A 13,618-nucleotide genomic window follows, 5' to 3' on the forward strand; every position below is an offset into this window, starting at 1 on the left:
GTTCTGTATCCCTAGCATCTATAACGGTGCTGCCCATGATAGGCATGTTAAAAACATTGCTGGGTACATGAATGAGTGAAGGCAAAAATTATAGTATCTTTCCTTCTCCAATCCACACTACACAAAGAAGCTACATTAATTTCTCTAATGGACATTGGCAATATCACTCACCTCAGCATAGCTTCCAAATCTGCACTGTTCAATAGAGCAGTCATGAGCCACATGTGGCTACTGAGCAGGTGAACGGTAGCTGGCTCAAATTGAGACTAGTTTTAAGTGTAAGATACACACTGTGTATTGAAGACAATACAAAGAATAAAAACATTTCGATAATATTATACTAATTATATGCTGAAATTACAGTACTTTAATACATTGGGGCTAAATAAAATGTATTTATCCACTCACCTGTTTTTACCAGAAACAAATATTTTAAATCCTATGTGAGGCTTCCACTACATTTCTATTGGACAGTATGATCTAGATACTCCCCATAGACCAGAGGAAAAAAACTTCAAATTTCCCTTTCTCATAGTCAAGGCCCTTTACAACCTGACCCCCACATGCTTTTCCCATCCTCCCTCTCTCTGTGCCTCAACACTCATAAACCAGCCTACCTCGACAGTACTTGCTGTTTCTTCTAACACACATGTATTTCCCACCTTCCCGTATTTATTCTGCCCTACTGCTGCCTGGAGTGCCCTTTGTGGCAATGCCCACGGCCTATCCTTCCTCAGTAACCTTGCTCAAATGCCCATCTCCTCCGTGAAGCCTTTCTAGAACCACCCTCTGTCCTGGCCTGAAGAGATCTCTCCCTCCAAACTATCTTAGGTGATGTCTTGTGCCCTGAATCACTTCCTACTTGGCGGTTTTATGGATTTAAGTAATTAATGGGTTTAACATCAAGCTCTCATTCCCCAGTCCTTCCCCGCTGCTTAACAGTGGAGCCAAAGATGGCGACTCAGCTGGGTGGTCAGAATCCGGTCCAATTATCACGAACTGTTCTAGTCCTCTACCGCACCCATGAATCTGACTCTCCCTGGGTAACTACTGCCTGGTTGCACTTCCCGCCCTGGCAATATTAACTACTGAAGTGAGGCTCCCGCGCGTGGGGAAGCACAACTGCATTAAGCGAAGGTTTCGCACACCTGCGGGTCTCCTGCGAGAGCGCGCGAGGGCCTACTGCCCGCAGAAGTCGCGCATGCGCGTGATATTGTGGCCATGCGGAGGGCGGGAACGAGGGCGGGGGCGGAGTCGGGCGGCTCACGTTGGCCCCGCCCAGATACGTCGAATATAAAACCTCGTCGCGGTTTACCGCCAGTCTTCTAAACCCCGCACGTTGCTTCGCTATGTCGTCCACGTCGTCTATGGTTCTGGGTTATTGGGATATTCGCGGGGTGAGTGCCTTCGCAGTTGCCCAGCAGCTCCGTCAGAGACGGGGAAGTGGCCAGGGCTCTGGGGCAGCGGCTCTGTGAGAAGAAGCTGTAGGTGGGAGCCCTTTCGCAGCGAATACCATCACCTGAGCTGCCCAGCCTCAGACGCTGACGACCCCCGCCCGGCCTCTGGGATCACTAGGCCCGGCGGGGAGAGCCCAACGGCCGCCAGTCTGTGGGGGTCGCTTAACAACCGCCCCCAGCCGGTTACAGGGTCTTTGGCAACCCTGTGCCGGGGAACGTTGGCGGGCGGGGGTTGGGCGCGGGTCTGACCCGCGCAAGCGCTGATCGGGGGCTGTCTCCTGCAGCTGGCGCATGCGATCCGCCTGCTTCTGGAGTTCACGGATACATCCTATGAGGAGAAACGGTACATTTGCGGGGAAGGTAATATCACTTTGGAACTCATACACCATTCCCCTAAGCCAAGCTGCCTCCACTGTCCTTGTCTTCCTGTGCCCAGAGTGGCATCACTCCACTCTGGTGGGACATCTGCCCCTATCACCAGGGAACTCCTTGCATTGCTGTGTGAGAAGTGCGTACTTTACATCGACCTGGGGATTCTCCTTACCTCCATGGCCCCAACCCCTTCTTAATACTTAATCGAATGGTTCACAGAGACTAAAAGGTGAAGTTTGGGGAGCTGGGTATTAGAAGTATTAGAACTAAGTCATTTCTAGATCTTTCCACTCTCTCATCAGGTGGGCTGTTAAAGATGTTGAGTCCCATTTCTCTTTCTCACAGCTCCTGACTATGATCGAAGCCAATGGCTGGATGTGAAGTTCAAGCTAGACCTGGACTTTCCTAATGTAGGTGTCCTAGGGAGAGGAGTGGGCAGAAGGGAAGGCCTTCAAGTATATCCATTTTACTGTTTCCTATTCTGATCTGGGAGGGTCCTGAATAGGGGTTCTTAACACGGATAGAAGAGATAAAAGGATCCTTGAACTAGAGAAAAAAAATTACATTTCATTTCTACTAACGAAAGTATTCCTCCATTGTGAAAAAGGGTAATAAGCAATGTGAGTTATTAGCTACATCTGTGACTTTATCACTAGTAAAAATCAGGTATTTTCATGCTCTAATAAATGTATTTCGGATATCTCAAATGTTATATTCATCACTAAAATTACGGTGGTTATTACATCCCTTTGCTATTACATTAATAAGCACATATTACTTTAACACAATTTTGCTGTAAAATGTTTTATAATTACCTAAATACATGCAATTTGCATTTTAAAACCTTATTCTGAAAAAGGTTTCATGGCATACACATATGCACCCAATATACATAGACTTAAGAACCCTTGCTAGAATCAGGTGGAACCCATTACTACCTTCTACCTAATTTTTTAATTTCTCTTCACACAGCATCTTCTCTCTCTTGTTTACCACCTTGTCAGTCTCCTCTTCCCCGGAAGAAAGAGATTGTCCATTTGGCTTCTCCTTTTCCTTCCAGCTTCCCTATCTCATGGATGGGAACAACAAGATCACCCAGAGTAATGCCATCTTGCGCTACATCGCTCGCAAGCACAACATGTGTGAGTTGGGTGGGGCTGGTGAAAGAAATCTGTTTGCTTACAGTGGGGTATATGATTTCAAGGGTGGTTATTATTTGGCCTACAGGTGGTGATACCGAAGAAGAAAAGATTCGAGTAGACATCATGGAGAACCAAATAATGGATTTCCGCATGCAACTGATTCGCCTCTGCTACAACTCTGATCATGTGAGTTTTCTCAGCAGGCATCAGCTGAGCAAATTTCCTTTCTACTGTTGTTCCCACCAACCCAATCTGTAAGAATAGGAAATAGAACTTTTTTTTTTGGGGGGGGGGTGTGCATGTTTTTGTCATGTAATTCTGATATGGGTTCCTCTACTTTTCCAAACCTTTTCTTTCCATTCTGCCATCTTGAAGTGAAGACAGTGAGAAGGAAATCCCTGGAGAAGGGGCTACAAAGTGTCCATTCTTAGCCTGTGCTCTAATTTATCTATATAGATGCTGGTGGTGGCTATTCTCACTGTCTTTCCCTCTCTTCCAGGAAAAAATGAAGCCTCAGTACTTGGAACAGCTACCTGGACAACTGAAACTATTCTCCTTGTTCCTGGGGAAATACTCATGGTTTGCAGGGGAAAAGGTAGGAAGTAGAGGAAAGGAGAGGATAGCTTTCTGTTTCTGCAGGTGTTCGTGAACTCCCCACACCTAACCATCTTATTTTCTCCTTCTAGCTTACCTTTGTGGATTTTCTCACCTATGATGTCTTAGACCAGAACCGTATGTTCGAGCCTAAGTGCCTGGATGAGTTCCCAAATCTGAAGGCTTTCATGTGCCGCTTTGAGGTAATGCTGTCTATAACTTTCTTACAGAAACATTCACAGGCTCCTTAGGCCCTCAGGGTCCCACTATAGTAGATGCTTGTCCAATACCATCTTTTACCTGAAGAGGTTGATGGCTGTATACCTCTGTGCTTTCAAGTCTTGGGCAGGGTTTCTACACCCCAAAGTCATAGTCTACAAGAAATGGAGAAAAATTGGAGGCAGGCAGCATGTGGATATTGTTGTTTTGGTTTGAGTCTGTTGGGCTAGGTAAGGGTCTTTATAAAGTTTGGTGTGCTTTCCCTTCAGGCCTTGGAGAAAATAGCTGCCTACTTGCAGTCTGACCGTTTCTTCAAGATGCCCATCAATAACAAGATGGCCAAGTGGGGCAACAAGTGTATATGCTGAGCAAGAGAAACAGCTTGTTTTGTTCCATCCTATACCTAGGGGCCTACACTCTTCTCTGCTCTTTCCAATAAGTAGCTCTTGGGTTACCCGTGTCCAGCTGAATTTCTCTTGGGTGTAAAGGCCAAAGGAGAATAAGGATCTGTGAACAACCACCAAGATATAAATTTAGTCACTGCAACATTAATATTCCCTTACTCCCCAACTGAGTTCAAGGTCTAGAAATTAATCATCAAAGCTTGAGAGCAAGTATTAGAAATGTACTGAACAGTTGGAGAAAGAAGTTATTTTAAATGGGTCCATTACATGGACATCATGTAAATACCCATTAATCCTGTGAAATACCATGTGGCAGTTAAAGAATGATACTGAAGTGTGTGAACTCACATGGAAGGATTTTCAAGACACATTGTTGAATTTCAAAATTAGTTTGCAAATTAATATATACAGCATGACATCTTTTATCATTTTTGAAAGTGAGAACGTGAGGTATTTCCATATATACACAATGTAAGTGATTGGGCACTGGAGGGAAACAATGAAACTGATAACAAGGCTTACTTCAGACAAAGGGATGGAAGGCCCAGTCTTCGGGGTAGAACCTAAAGGGGAATTCTAAGATGCAGCCAAGTTTTCCTTTTTTTTTTTTAAACTAGGAGGATGTATTCATGACCTACTTACATAATCAAAACTAGTTTTTTCCTTTTTTTTTTTTTTATATTTTTATTTTTTAGTTTTCGGTGGACACAACATCTTTGTATGTGGTTCTGAGGATCGAACCAGGGCTGCACACATGCCAGGCGAACGCGCTACCACTTGAGCCACATCCCCAGCTCCTCAAAACTAGTTTTAAGGAAACAAAACTTAGGGTAACTGATTCCTATGGAAATTGAATTGTCATCAACTATTCCATTACGTAGCAAAGTCAGAAGTCCTTACAAAGAAACTCTTACAGCCTTAGGAGTTACCTGTGGGCCAGATTGCTATCCCCTGTGGACCAGAAGCCAAGGATCTCTCTGTAGTGAGGGGGAAAGGGCTTGATGACTATAAGACCCAATGATGTAAGGAGGTGGCCTCAAGATGGGTAACACAGACATGTTCAACTGCCACCCCTGCCAGCAATAGTTTGTCCAGCCCAACTTTTTAGGTATGGGGAACATTTTGCTATAAGAGGTGTAAAGACAAGAAGTTTCTCTTCAGTCTAATAACACATAAATTTGCAGCATATGAGGGAGTGGTGTGCTGTAGGGAAACCTTTTGGACTTAAAAGAATTGAGCATGCCTTGGGGACTAAATAGATGACAACCAAAAATGAAAAGGGGATATTTTATTTATTGTTGTATAATGATATTACCACAAATTTAGCAGCTGACATTTTTCATCTCAGTTTTTATGGGTCAGGAGTCTGGCTCAGCTTTATTGGGTGCTCAGCTGTTTTCATCCCAAAGCTACACTCAAAATGTCAGTCAGGAATATGACATTAGCTCAAGGATCAATTGGAGGAGGACCTCCTTCCAAGTTTATGTGATTGCTGTTAGAATTCAGTTCTTTGTTGACTGCTGGACAGAGAACCTTAGTTTCTTGCTGGCTGCCAGCTAGAGACCAGCTTCCCTTCCTTGCAAAAGGCTGCTCACCATGTCCACTTGTTTCATCAAAGCCAGTAAAGAAGTCTGGAAAGAAGGACACAGGATTCTTTGACATTACATTGCTTTATCCTTTTCTATCAGAGGCAAGTCACAGGTCCTGTCCACAATCAAGGGGAGGGGATTGCACAGACATGAGTACCAGGAGGCAAGTTATGGGAACCATCTTACAATCTTCACCACAGGGTAAGAGACAAGGAAACAGGAAGTCAGTCCTGCAATCCTCTGTGTAAAGAATTCTGGAAAAGACAGTGACAGGAGAGAGCAGCATGGTAAGAGTTGAGCAGTCTCAAGTGAAAAGTTTAAAAAGCATAGGTCTGTGGTTAAAATGTATTTCATGCGCATTGCAGATAATAGACAAAGTACATCTTCTAATTTTTTTCTAGGTGTTAGGTTAGTGATTATCCACTTAACATTTACCCATAACAAGCTTATTGACCCAGAAAGCTGGGAAGGCCACTGAAAGGCACAGATCCTTTCCACAAGAGAGGTTGTTTCCCAATCCCCAGTCAGCCCCTTAACTCTATTTGTAACACAGACCAAGAAAAGAATGCAATCACACTGGATGCATTCGAGCAAGGAACAGTTTTCAAGGTGGGGAAAAGCCTATTATCCCACAGGCACACAGGTGAAAACATTGAGAAATTAGTGTACTGATTTATAAAAGCCTCATTAAGAAAAACACCTCTTGATGGGTGCATTAAATTTGGTGGAGCAGTTCCCCCAAAGTATTAGGGAAACTTGATTATATTCATTGTCAAATGTTAAGCAACTGGGTTAAAGCATTTCAAGCCAAAAGGAAATAACTTATGTGATTAAAAAAAATTAATTGCAGAAGTTATTTCACTGCCTCAATGAGCAGAGTGGGGATGCTGATACATATAGACACGAATCTGCTTTAAAGTCATCTTTAGAGGGATTTATGAGAACACCTGGCCTGTATATAGAAATATACATTCCTTACCCTTCAGCTGCAGGACAGGTGTCTCAAATGAACTGACGAAGAGGGACTTAGGGAGTTCAGATAGATAGTGAGGGGGAGGGGAAGGATTGAAAGTTAACCAGTGCTTTTTCTAATGTGAAGATTTTCTCATTCCCCTGCTTAAATACCATTCATAGCTTCTGAGGCCTCAGTAAAATAACTGTTTCCCCCAATTTACCTTCATAATCTGACCTCTGCTTCCTTTACAGCTATATCTTTTGGCATGTGTCCTCTCCCCTGGCCCTGGAGTGCTGGGTTCAGAGAGTTACATAGTATGGATTGAGGAGCCAGGACTGCTGGCTCTGCCACAACTCATCAGTGGCCTCCTGTGTACAGTATCTTTTCTGATAAGTGAATCCTCCCCTATAAGTTGTGAGCACTAAGTCAATATTTCTAGAACATTTAGGACAGATCAATGTTACATAAGTTTGTAAAACTAAATTATCCTGAAGCATCATGTTCTCTTTTGTATTTTCACACTTTTGTACTTACTATCCCTTAAATCCTGCCCTCCATGCTCCACCCCTGGTCTTGCTTAATGCCTACTCATCTTCTAACCCAAGCCTAGAAATTACGTTTGAGAATCAAACCACTGTGAAAGTGGTTAGTGATAGTCACCAATGATTCCTGATTGCTTTTCCTGTGGGAAAGCTTCAGATCCTCTTGAACTTCAGTGTAGCCTTGTGACTTGCTTTGGCCAATTAAACATGAATAGAAATTATGCTCTTTTTCCAAGCAAAAACTTGAGGAACCAATGCAAAAGTTGTCATGTCCACCTCTTATTATGTGAGGCTACTACCCTAGCATCTTGTGTCAAGTTGAAGACATCATCAATCTTGGTGTCTAATTGACTAGGAAGAATAGGGATCCCTATAACCACAGTGGGGCATGAAAATTAAGGAATACACACATATTAAGCTACTGAGCTTTGCTTATTCTGACTGACATTCCTTCTCCTCTCCCAGGCTAACTTAAATGCACTTATTTTAAATCTTTGCTCCCCTAGAATTGTTTTCTTGTGTCAGCACTTAAAAAATTGAATTCCAGTTGCTTTTTTTAAATCTTTTTAAATTTTTTTTAATTAGTTACACATGACATTATAAATCTCATTATATTTCAAATGAGAAGGGAACTGCAGGAGTGTAGAAAATGTAGGGTGGCCATTAATTCTCACAGGTAGGACTTGCTTCAGTAAGGGATTTGGAGACTACCCCACAATGTCGACTTAGTTGTGAAAAGACAGATCTGATTGTAAGGAGTATGAATTAGCATTAACAGGCATCTTGACATATCATACATTTGAATCAGATGGGATATAATTTCTCATTTTTCTGAGTGTACAGGTTGCAGAATTACATTGGTCATGCAGTCACGCATATACCTACAGCAAAAATATGTCTGTTTTATTCTGCTGTCCTTCCATTCCCCTCTTCCCGTCCCCTCCCCTCCAGTTGCTTTTTTAGATCTCTGTTTCTGCCAGTAGTAAGTCACCAGAGAGCAGTGACTACATTTTTATATTTATGCTTGCATAGAGCCTGACATAAAGCAAGGCTTACAACTATATGTTGAATCCCTGTCTTCTAATGAGGATTGAAATGAGAAAAGAGTGCGCTTTGAGTAAGTGCTAAATGCCCTCAAGGAACTTTTAAAAATTCCTTTCTGTTCTGGTTGGGAGGAAGAACAGAAAAGTGGAATGCCCTGTTCTTAAAACAGATTTCAGGTTGAAGTGTTTGGAATCAGGACAGAAGTTCAGGTTCAGGGAAGTTTCTGAGGACCAGCAAAGAAGTCTGAGGTCAGAAAGTGGGTTATTTGATTTCATGGTCTGGTTCACTCTTTGCTTAGACTAAATTGGAATGAAATACTTTGGGGTTTGGTTTTGTTTTGGTTTTGAGTCTCATTAAGTTGGGAGACTGGAGCTCCTGATCCTCCAACCTCAGTCTCCCAAGTACTTGGGATTACAGGCATATGGTGTCTGAAATACTTTTGAAAACTAACATGGATGGGATCTTCATGTTCTTATGGTATTTTCAATGGAAATAGAGGTGACTCATATGTGGGATTTAAATCCAAAAGAAAAAATTAGATGGATACGTATATATTTGACTTTGAAGTTAGTAGGTGCTAACTACTGTGTGTTCTCACTGGTTTTCAATAGAATAAGAATAGAACAGTAGGATAATATACATGTCATGTTAGAAGTTTGAAAGAAAAGTAGAATTATTAGGTCTGAATTTTCTCTGATATGGTGCAGTGTTTCCAATTCTATCAGCAGATATTCTTTTTGAACTGTGATTGAAACCCTCTCAGCTTTCTTCTAAAATTATATTTCAAATGAGAAGGGAACTGCAGGAATGTAGAAAATGTAGGGTGGCCGTTAATTCTCACAGGTAGGACTTGCTTCAGTAAGGGATTTGGAGACTACCCCACGATGTAGACTTGGTTGCCAAAAGACAGATCTGATTGTAAGGAGTGTGAATTAGCATTAACAGGCAGAGTTGCTCTGAAATGCACCAGGATAGGCCCCTGTTGCTCTCTGATTCTAAGCCTTGAATTATAATGTGATAATGGCTGCCAGTTTCCATTTGTCATCAATAGAGATTTCACTTATCATACATGCCACATGAGTAAGGAAATGTAGAGTAATAAAGTGGATAACACTGAACCTGAGAGGGGGGTCACCAGAGAGATGGAGACAAGAGCCAATCCAAGGAGTGACTTTCATTTGCTCGTATCAATATTTAGTATAAAAGGTTTATAAGCAACATCTCTTTGGAATCTTGTAATCAAAGAAGGCCATTCTGCAAGCATTGTAAATAAACAAACCAGCTCATTTGCAAATATGAGCACAATTTGTCTACTGCATTGGATGGCTCACTGACTTTTCTGTTTCTGCCACTAAACTGTAAATCACCAGAGGGCAGGGACTAAATTTTTCTATTTAGTGCTTCCACTTCCTATTCCCTTACTATTTTATAAAGGGTGTATTACAAGTCATCAACATTATGCTTTGGTCTGTCATTTTCAAAATATCAACATTTGGGATTATTTCTGTTTGTTTACTTTTATACAACTTTTATGCATCCTTCTTAAGTAAAAAATTCTCATATTAGAAGGCCCCTGCCCCAAGGTAGGACACTGCTAGTTGACTCTCAATATCCATTCTTCCCATTTTCTTTTGTCATAGAATCTCCATCTTCCCAGGCAAAAGATGTCATTTCTGATATGATTAAGTTCTACAATGATAGCAGAAGTGTCATATGTCATTTCCAGGAAATTTCCTTAAAAGAGAGGGAACAATCCCCAATCCTCTTTCTCCTTCCTGCTGTTTGGAATGCAGATATAATGGTTGGAAGTATAGCAGCTATTTGGGACTACGTGGTGACATAAAAAATGGAAACCATATGCTGAGCCATGACGCCAGCCCTGTTTTGTATTTTATTTAGAGACAGGGTCTCACTAAGTTGCATAGTGCCTCGCTTTTGCTGAGGCTGATTTTGAACTCGTGATCCTCCTGCCATAACCTCCGGAGTTGTTGGGATTACAGGCGTGCGCCACCATGCCCAGCTAGTTCACCTATTCTGATTACTGATACAGTTGGTTTCTGGTGTCTTACTTTAACTGTTAGGTGAGGTCATGTTTCCCTGAAAGTTTTTGATACATCTTGGTGTATGGCATCAATCATCTGGACATTAAAGGCTTAGGTATTTATTTCAGTTTTTTGTAATCTGGCTTTGAGCCTGTCTTTCCAGAAACCCTAAGCAGACTGCTTATTTTCTCTGCACCCATAGTCACTTTCACTATTTCAGCACTGGATGGTGGCCTGAGTCTATGTTTGCTCTGAGTCTACTGCTGGAGTTTTGTTGCTGTTTACCACTAGAGGGTGTTTGGAGCTCAGATTTGTCCCAAATACACAGGTGGTGTATTCAGCATGAAGCAGGGGAGTATCTAACAAAGGGAAATTCATCCCCTCAACCCTTCCGTGGGGCCAGGCTCTGCCAACATGACTCATTCTCAACTACTGGCCTATGGTCCAGCACTGCAAAATTCTGCCTAGTTCTGGCAGAATCATCATGGAGGGCCTAGCCTTATGCTTGTATGTAACACCTGTGGCCACCAATGACAGAATGCTGTGTCATAACCTAAGCCCACTGCACGACACAGGGGAAGGACCAAGGCCTACAATACCATGGGCTGCCTATGCTGCGGTGGACTCATGGCTCAGGATCACCACAGCCAGCTACCTGCGATGCTGATCAGGATAGAAGTCCAACTCTGCCTGACACAGGCTGGTTCAGAGGCCCATCCATGGGCACTTGCCTGTGGGTGGTGGCTTTTAGGACGTGCCCAGTGTTAGATTTCACCAGCACTGGGTTCCAGGCAAAGTGCTGTGCTTACTATTTATCTTACTCCAGCAACTGGAGTCTTATTTCATACTGTGGCCTGAGACTGAGACAGTGTTGATGAAGGTAGTCCCTTGACCTCTGAAGTTGACACTAAGCTGGATCACACCAGAATCTCACAGCATCAGAGAGTTACTAGTCTCAAGGAAGAATTTCTCCAGGCCCATTCCAAGACTGTCAGTGATCAAGGCCAAAACATGAGTCTGTCCCACCAACCATAGATCTCTACCTACTGGGAAAGATCAGAGGCTTTATCTGTGGGCTCTGTCCTGAGTATAGGGGCCTTTGGGTTTTGTCTGCCATCACAACACGTGACGAAATCAGACAGGGTCACTCCAGATGAATTGGGGTGGCACAATAATAATCTCACACAGACAGAGAAAATATCTTTTTCTTGGGGTTCAGCGATGGCTCCTCATCAGCTCCCACAAGGGAAGCAAGAGAGGGAGGGGGGGAAGAGAGAGAGAACGCCAGAAGCCCTAATTATTGAGGGGAAGGCACTTGAGAAAGTTCCACCCTAATGAGGCAAGGGATTGGGTTTCAGGGGGGTGTAGCCCAGTCCCATTGGCCTCATTCCCCTGCAGAGCAGAGGTGGGGATCCATCTGCTTCTGGAGCAGGAAAGCCTTCTCCACACATCCATCGCCCAAGGCTAAGGGTCATGCTCAGCTCCTTTTCATGGCGGCTCTCGACAGTCTGCTGCTAGGTCTCATCACAACAGGACTGCACAGGCAAAGCCCTTTGCAGCTTTTCTACCCTACTCCCCAGTGAGTGGAATCTTGCTCACCCTCTGCTGCCCACAGTTGGAGGAGGGTTGAAGGAGGCAGCCCCTTGGCCCCCTGGTGAACACAGTTCTAGCAGCTCAGTCTGCAGATACTACCATTGGGGCTCTGCAGATCCAAGGTTTCACAATGGCAGACCTGGCATTGGGTTTCAGGTGTGAGGCCTGGACTTAATTCCTTCTCTCTCTCCTAAGTCAGAGGCATCTTTCTCCATGCTGCTGGAGTTGGGGAAGGAGTGACATGGGCAACCCTTTCCTTGTTGCTTTCTTTAATACACCTTTTCTTATTATAATGCTAAAACCTCTATGGTCTTTCCCCTAGATTCCTTAACTCTTGTGAACAGTTTGGTGTGTGAGCAGCTGTCCAAATTGGTGTGTCTGTGAGGAGACAATTGATAGAGGATCTGTCAATCTACCAATTTGCTCCATCTTTCTCTATTTTTAATTTTTTGAGTAACTGCCATACTGATTTCCACAGTGGCTGTACTATCGTACATTCCCACCAACTGGGAATAAAAGTTCCAATTTCTCACAGCTTCACACAACTTACTGTTTTCTGCATTTTCATAGTAGTCATCCTAATGTGTGTGAGGTAAAACCTCATGGTAGTTCTGATGTACCTTTCTCTAACGATTAGTGATATTGAACATTTTTTTAGATGTTTACTGGCATTTGAATATACTTTTTGGAAAATGTCTATTCAGGTCCTTTGCCCATTTTTAAAAGAGGTTGTTTGATTTCTATGATGATGAAATACTGAATCTGCCCTCACGTATGATTTGGAGAGCAGCTTCCTCATGCTGAGAACAGAAGCTGAGTGGCTGTGTGTCCCTGTCCCCCATGGCCTGACAGATACCAAGGAAGCTGAGAAGGGAAACTGCCCCCTCACAAGTTAGCACAAGCTAACTAAATCTACCTATATACATTTCCTGACTTTTCTCTCTCTGCAGACTCTTTTAAAGCTTTTCTTGACTTCAGGGATTTCGAAGATAAAACTTTTAAAATTGTAAGTTTCTTCCATTTTCCTTCAAATCTGGCTGTGAATAAAACATATTTTTCCACTAATTTGACTCTGAATATTTCTGGAGTAGTGAGCCATTTGGTAAAGTCTCTTTGCCTGGGCCAGTATTGGTTCTGCCTTTTAAACAGTGGTTGCAGTTACCTGTGTGTATAAGTAAAGTTCTGTTGAACACAGCTCCACTAATTCATTATGTTTATGGTATATGTCTGCTTCTACACAACCATGACAGAGCTGAGGAAATATGACAGATATCTATTGTCTTTAAGTCAAAATATTAACCAGTTATGGCCTCTGATTTAAATTTATATCTTTTTTTCTATTTTAATTTCTCAACTTTGATCATAGTGTTATTCTTCCAATACTGTATTTTATTTATTTGTTTGTTTATTTATCTTTTTTGCAGTACTGAGGATTAAATCCATGGGTGCTCTACCACTGAGTTACATCCCCAGCCCTTTTTATTTTTTATTTTATTTTTTTTAAGAGAGAGAGAGAATTTTTTAATATTTACTTTTTTGTTTTCAGTGAACACAACATTTTTATTTTATTTTTATGTGGTGCTGAGGATCGAACCCAGCACCCCATGCATGCCAGGCGAGCGTGTTACGGCTTGAGCCATATCCCCAGCCCCCTTTTTATTTTTT

General features: G+C 42.6%; 1 protein-coding gene across 3 annotated transcripts; it reads left to right on the top strand.

Annotated features, from left to right (window-relative positions):
- Positions 1-1,287: 1,287 nt before the first annotated feature.
- Gstm3 (glutathione S-transferase mu 3) lies at positions 1,288-13,018 on the top strand. Of its 3 annotated transcripts, XR_009228851.1 has the most exons (9): positions 1,288-1,397; positions 1,742-1,817; positions 2,175-2,239; positions 2,890-2,971; positions 3,057-3,157; positions 3,471-3,566; positions 3,658-3,768; positions 4,884-7,109; positions 12,298-13,018. XR_009228851.1 is itself a non-coding variant. In XM_046467203.2 (8 exons), exons 1-8 carry the CDS (start codon positions 1,350-1,352, stop codon positions 5,040-5,042), a joined length of 738 nt encoding a protein of 245 aa, XP_046323159.1. In that variant the 5' UTR covers positions 1,288-1,349; the 3' UTR covers positions 5,043-13,018. The 3 variants fall into 3 exon arrangements, 2 of the variants coding, with proteins under 2 accessions (XP_046323159.1, XP_046323161.1); XM_046467203.2 differs by having other exon boundaries at positions 4,884-13,018; XM_046467205.2 differs by lacking the exons at positions 4,884-7,109; positions 12,298-13,018 and adding an exon at positions 4,054-4,616.
- The last annotated feature ends 600 nt before the right edge of the window (positions 13,019-13,618 follow it).

This window comes from Marmota monax, unplaced genomic scaffold (assembly GCF_021218885.2).
Source record: "Marmota monax isolate L192 unplaced genomic scaffold, Marmota_monax_Labrador192_F-V1.1 WCK01_AAM20220418_F8-fsc00181, whole genome shotgun sequence".
NCBI classification, from domain to species: Eukaryota; Metazoa; Chordata; class Mammalia; order Rodentia; family Sciuridae; genus Marmota; species Marmota monax.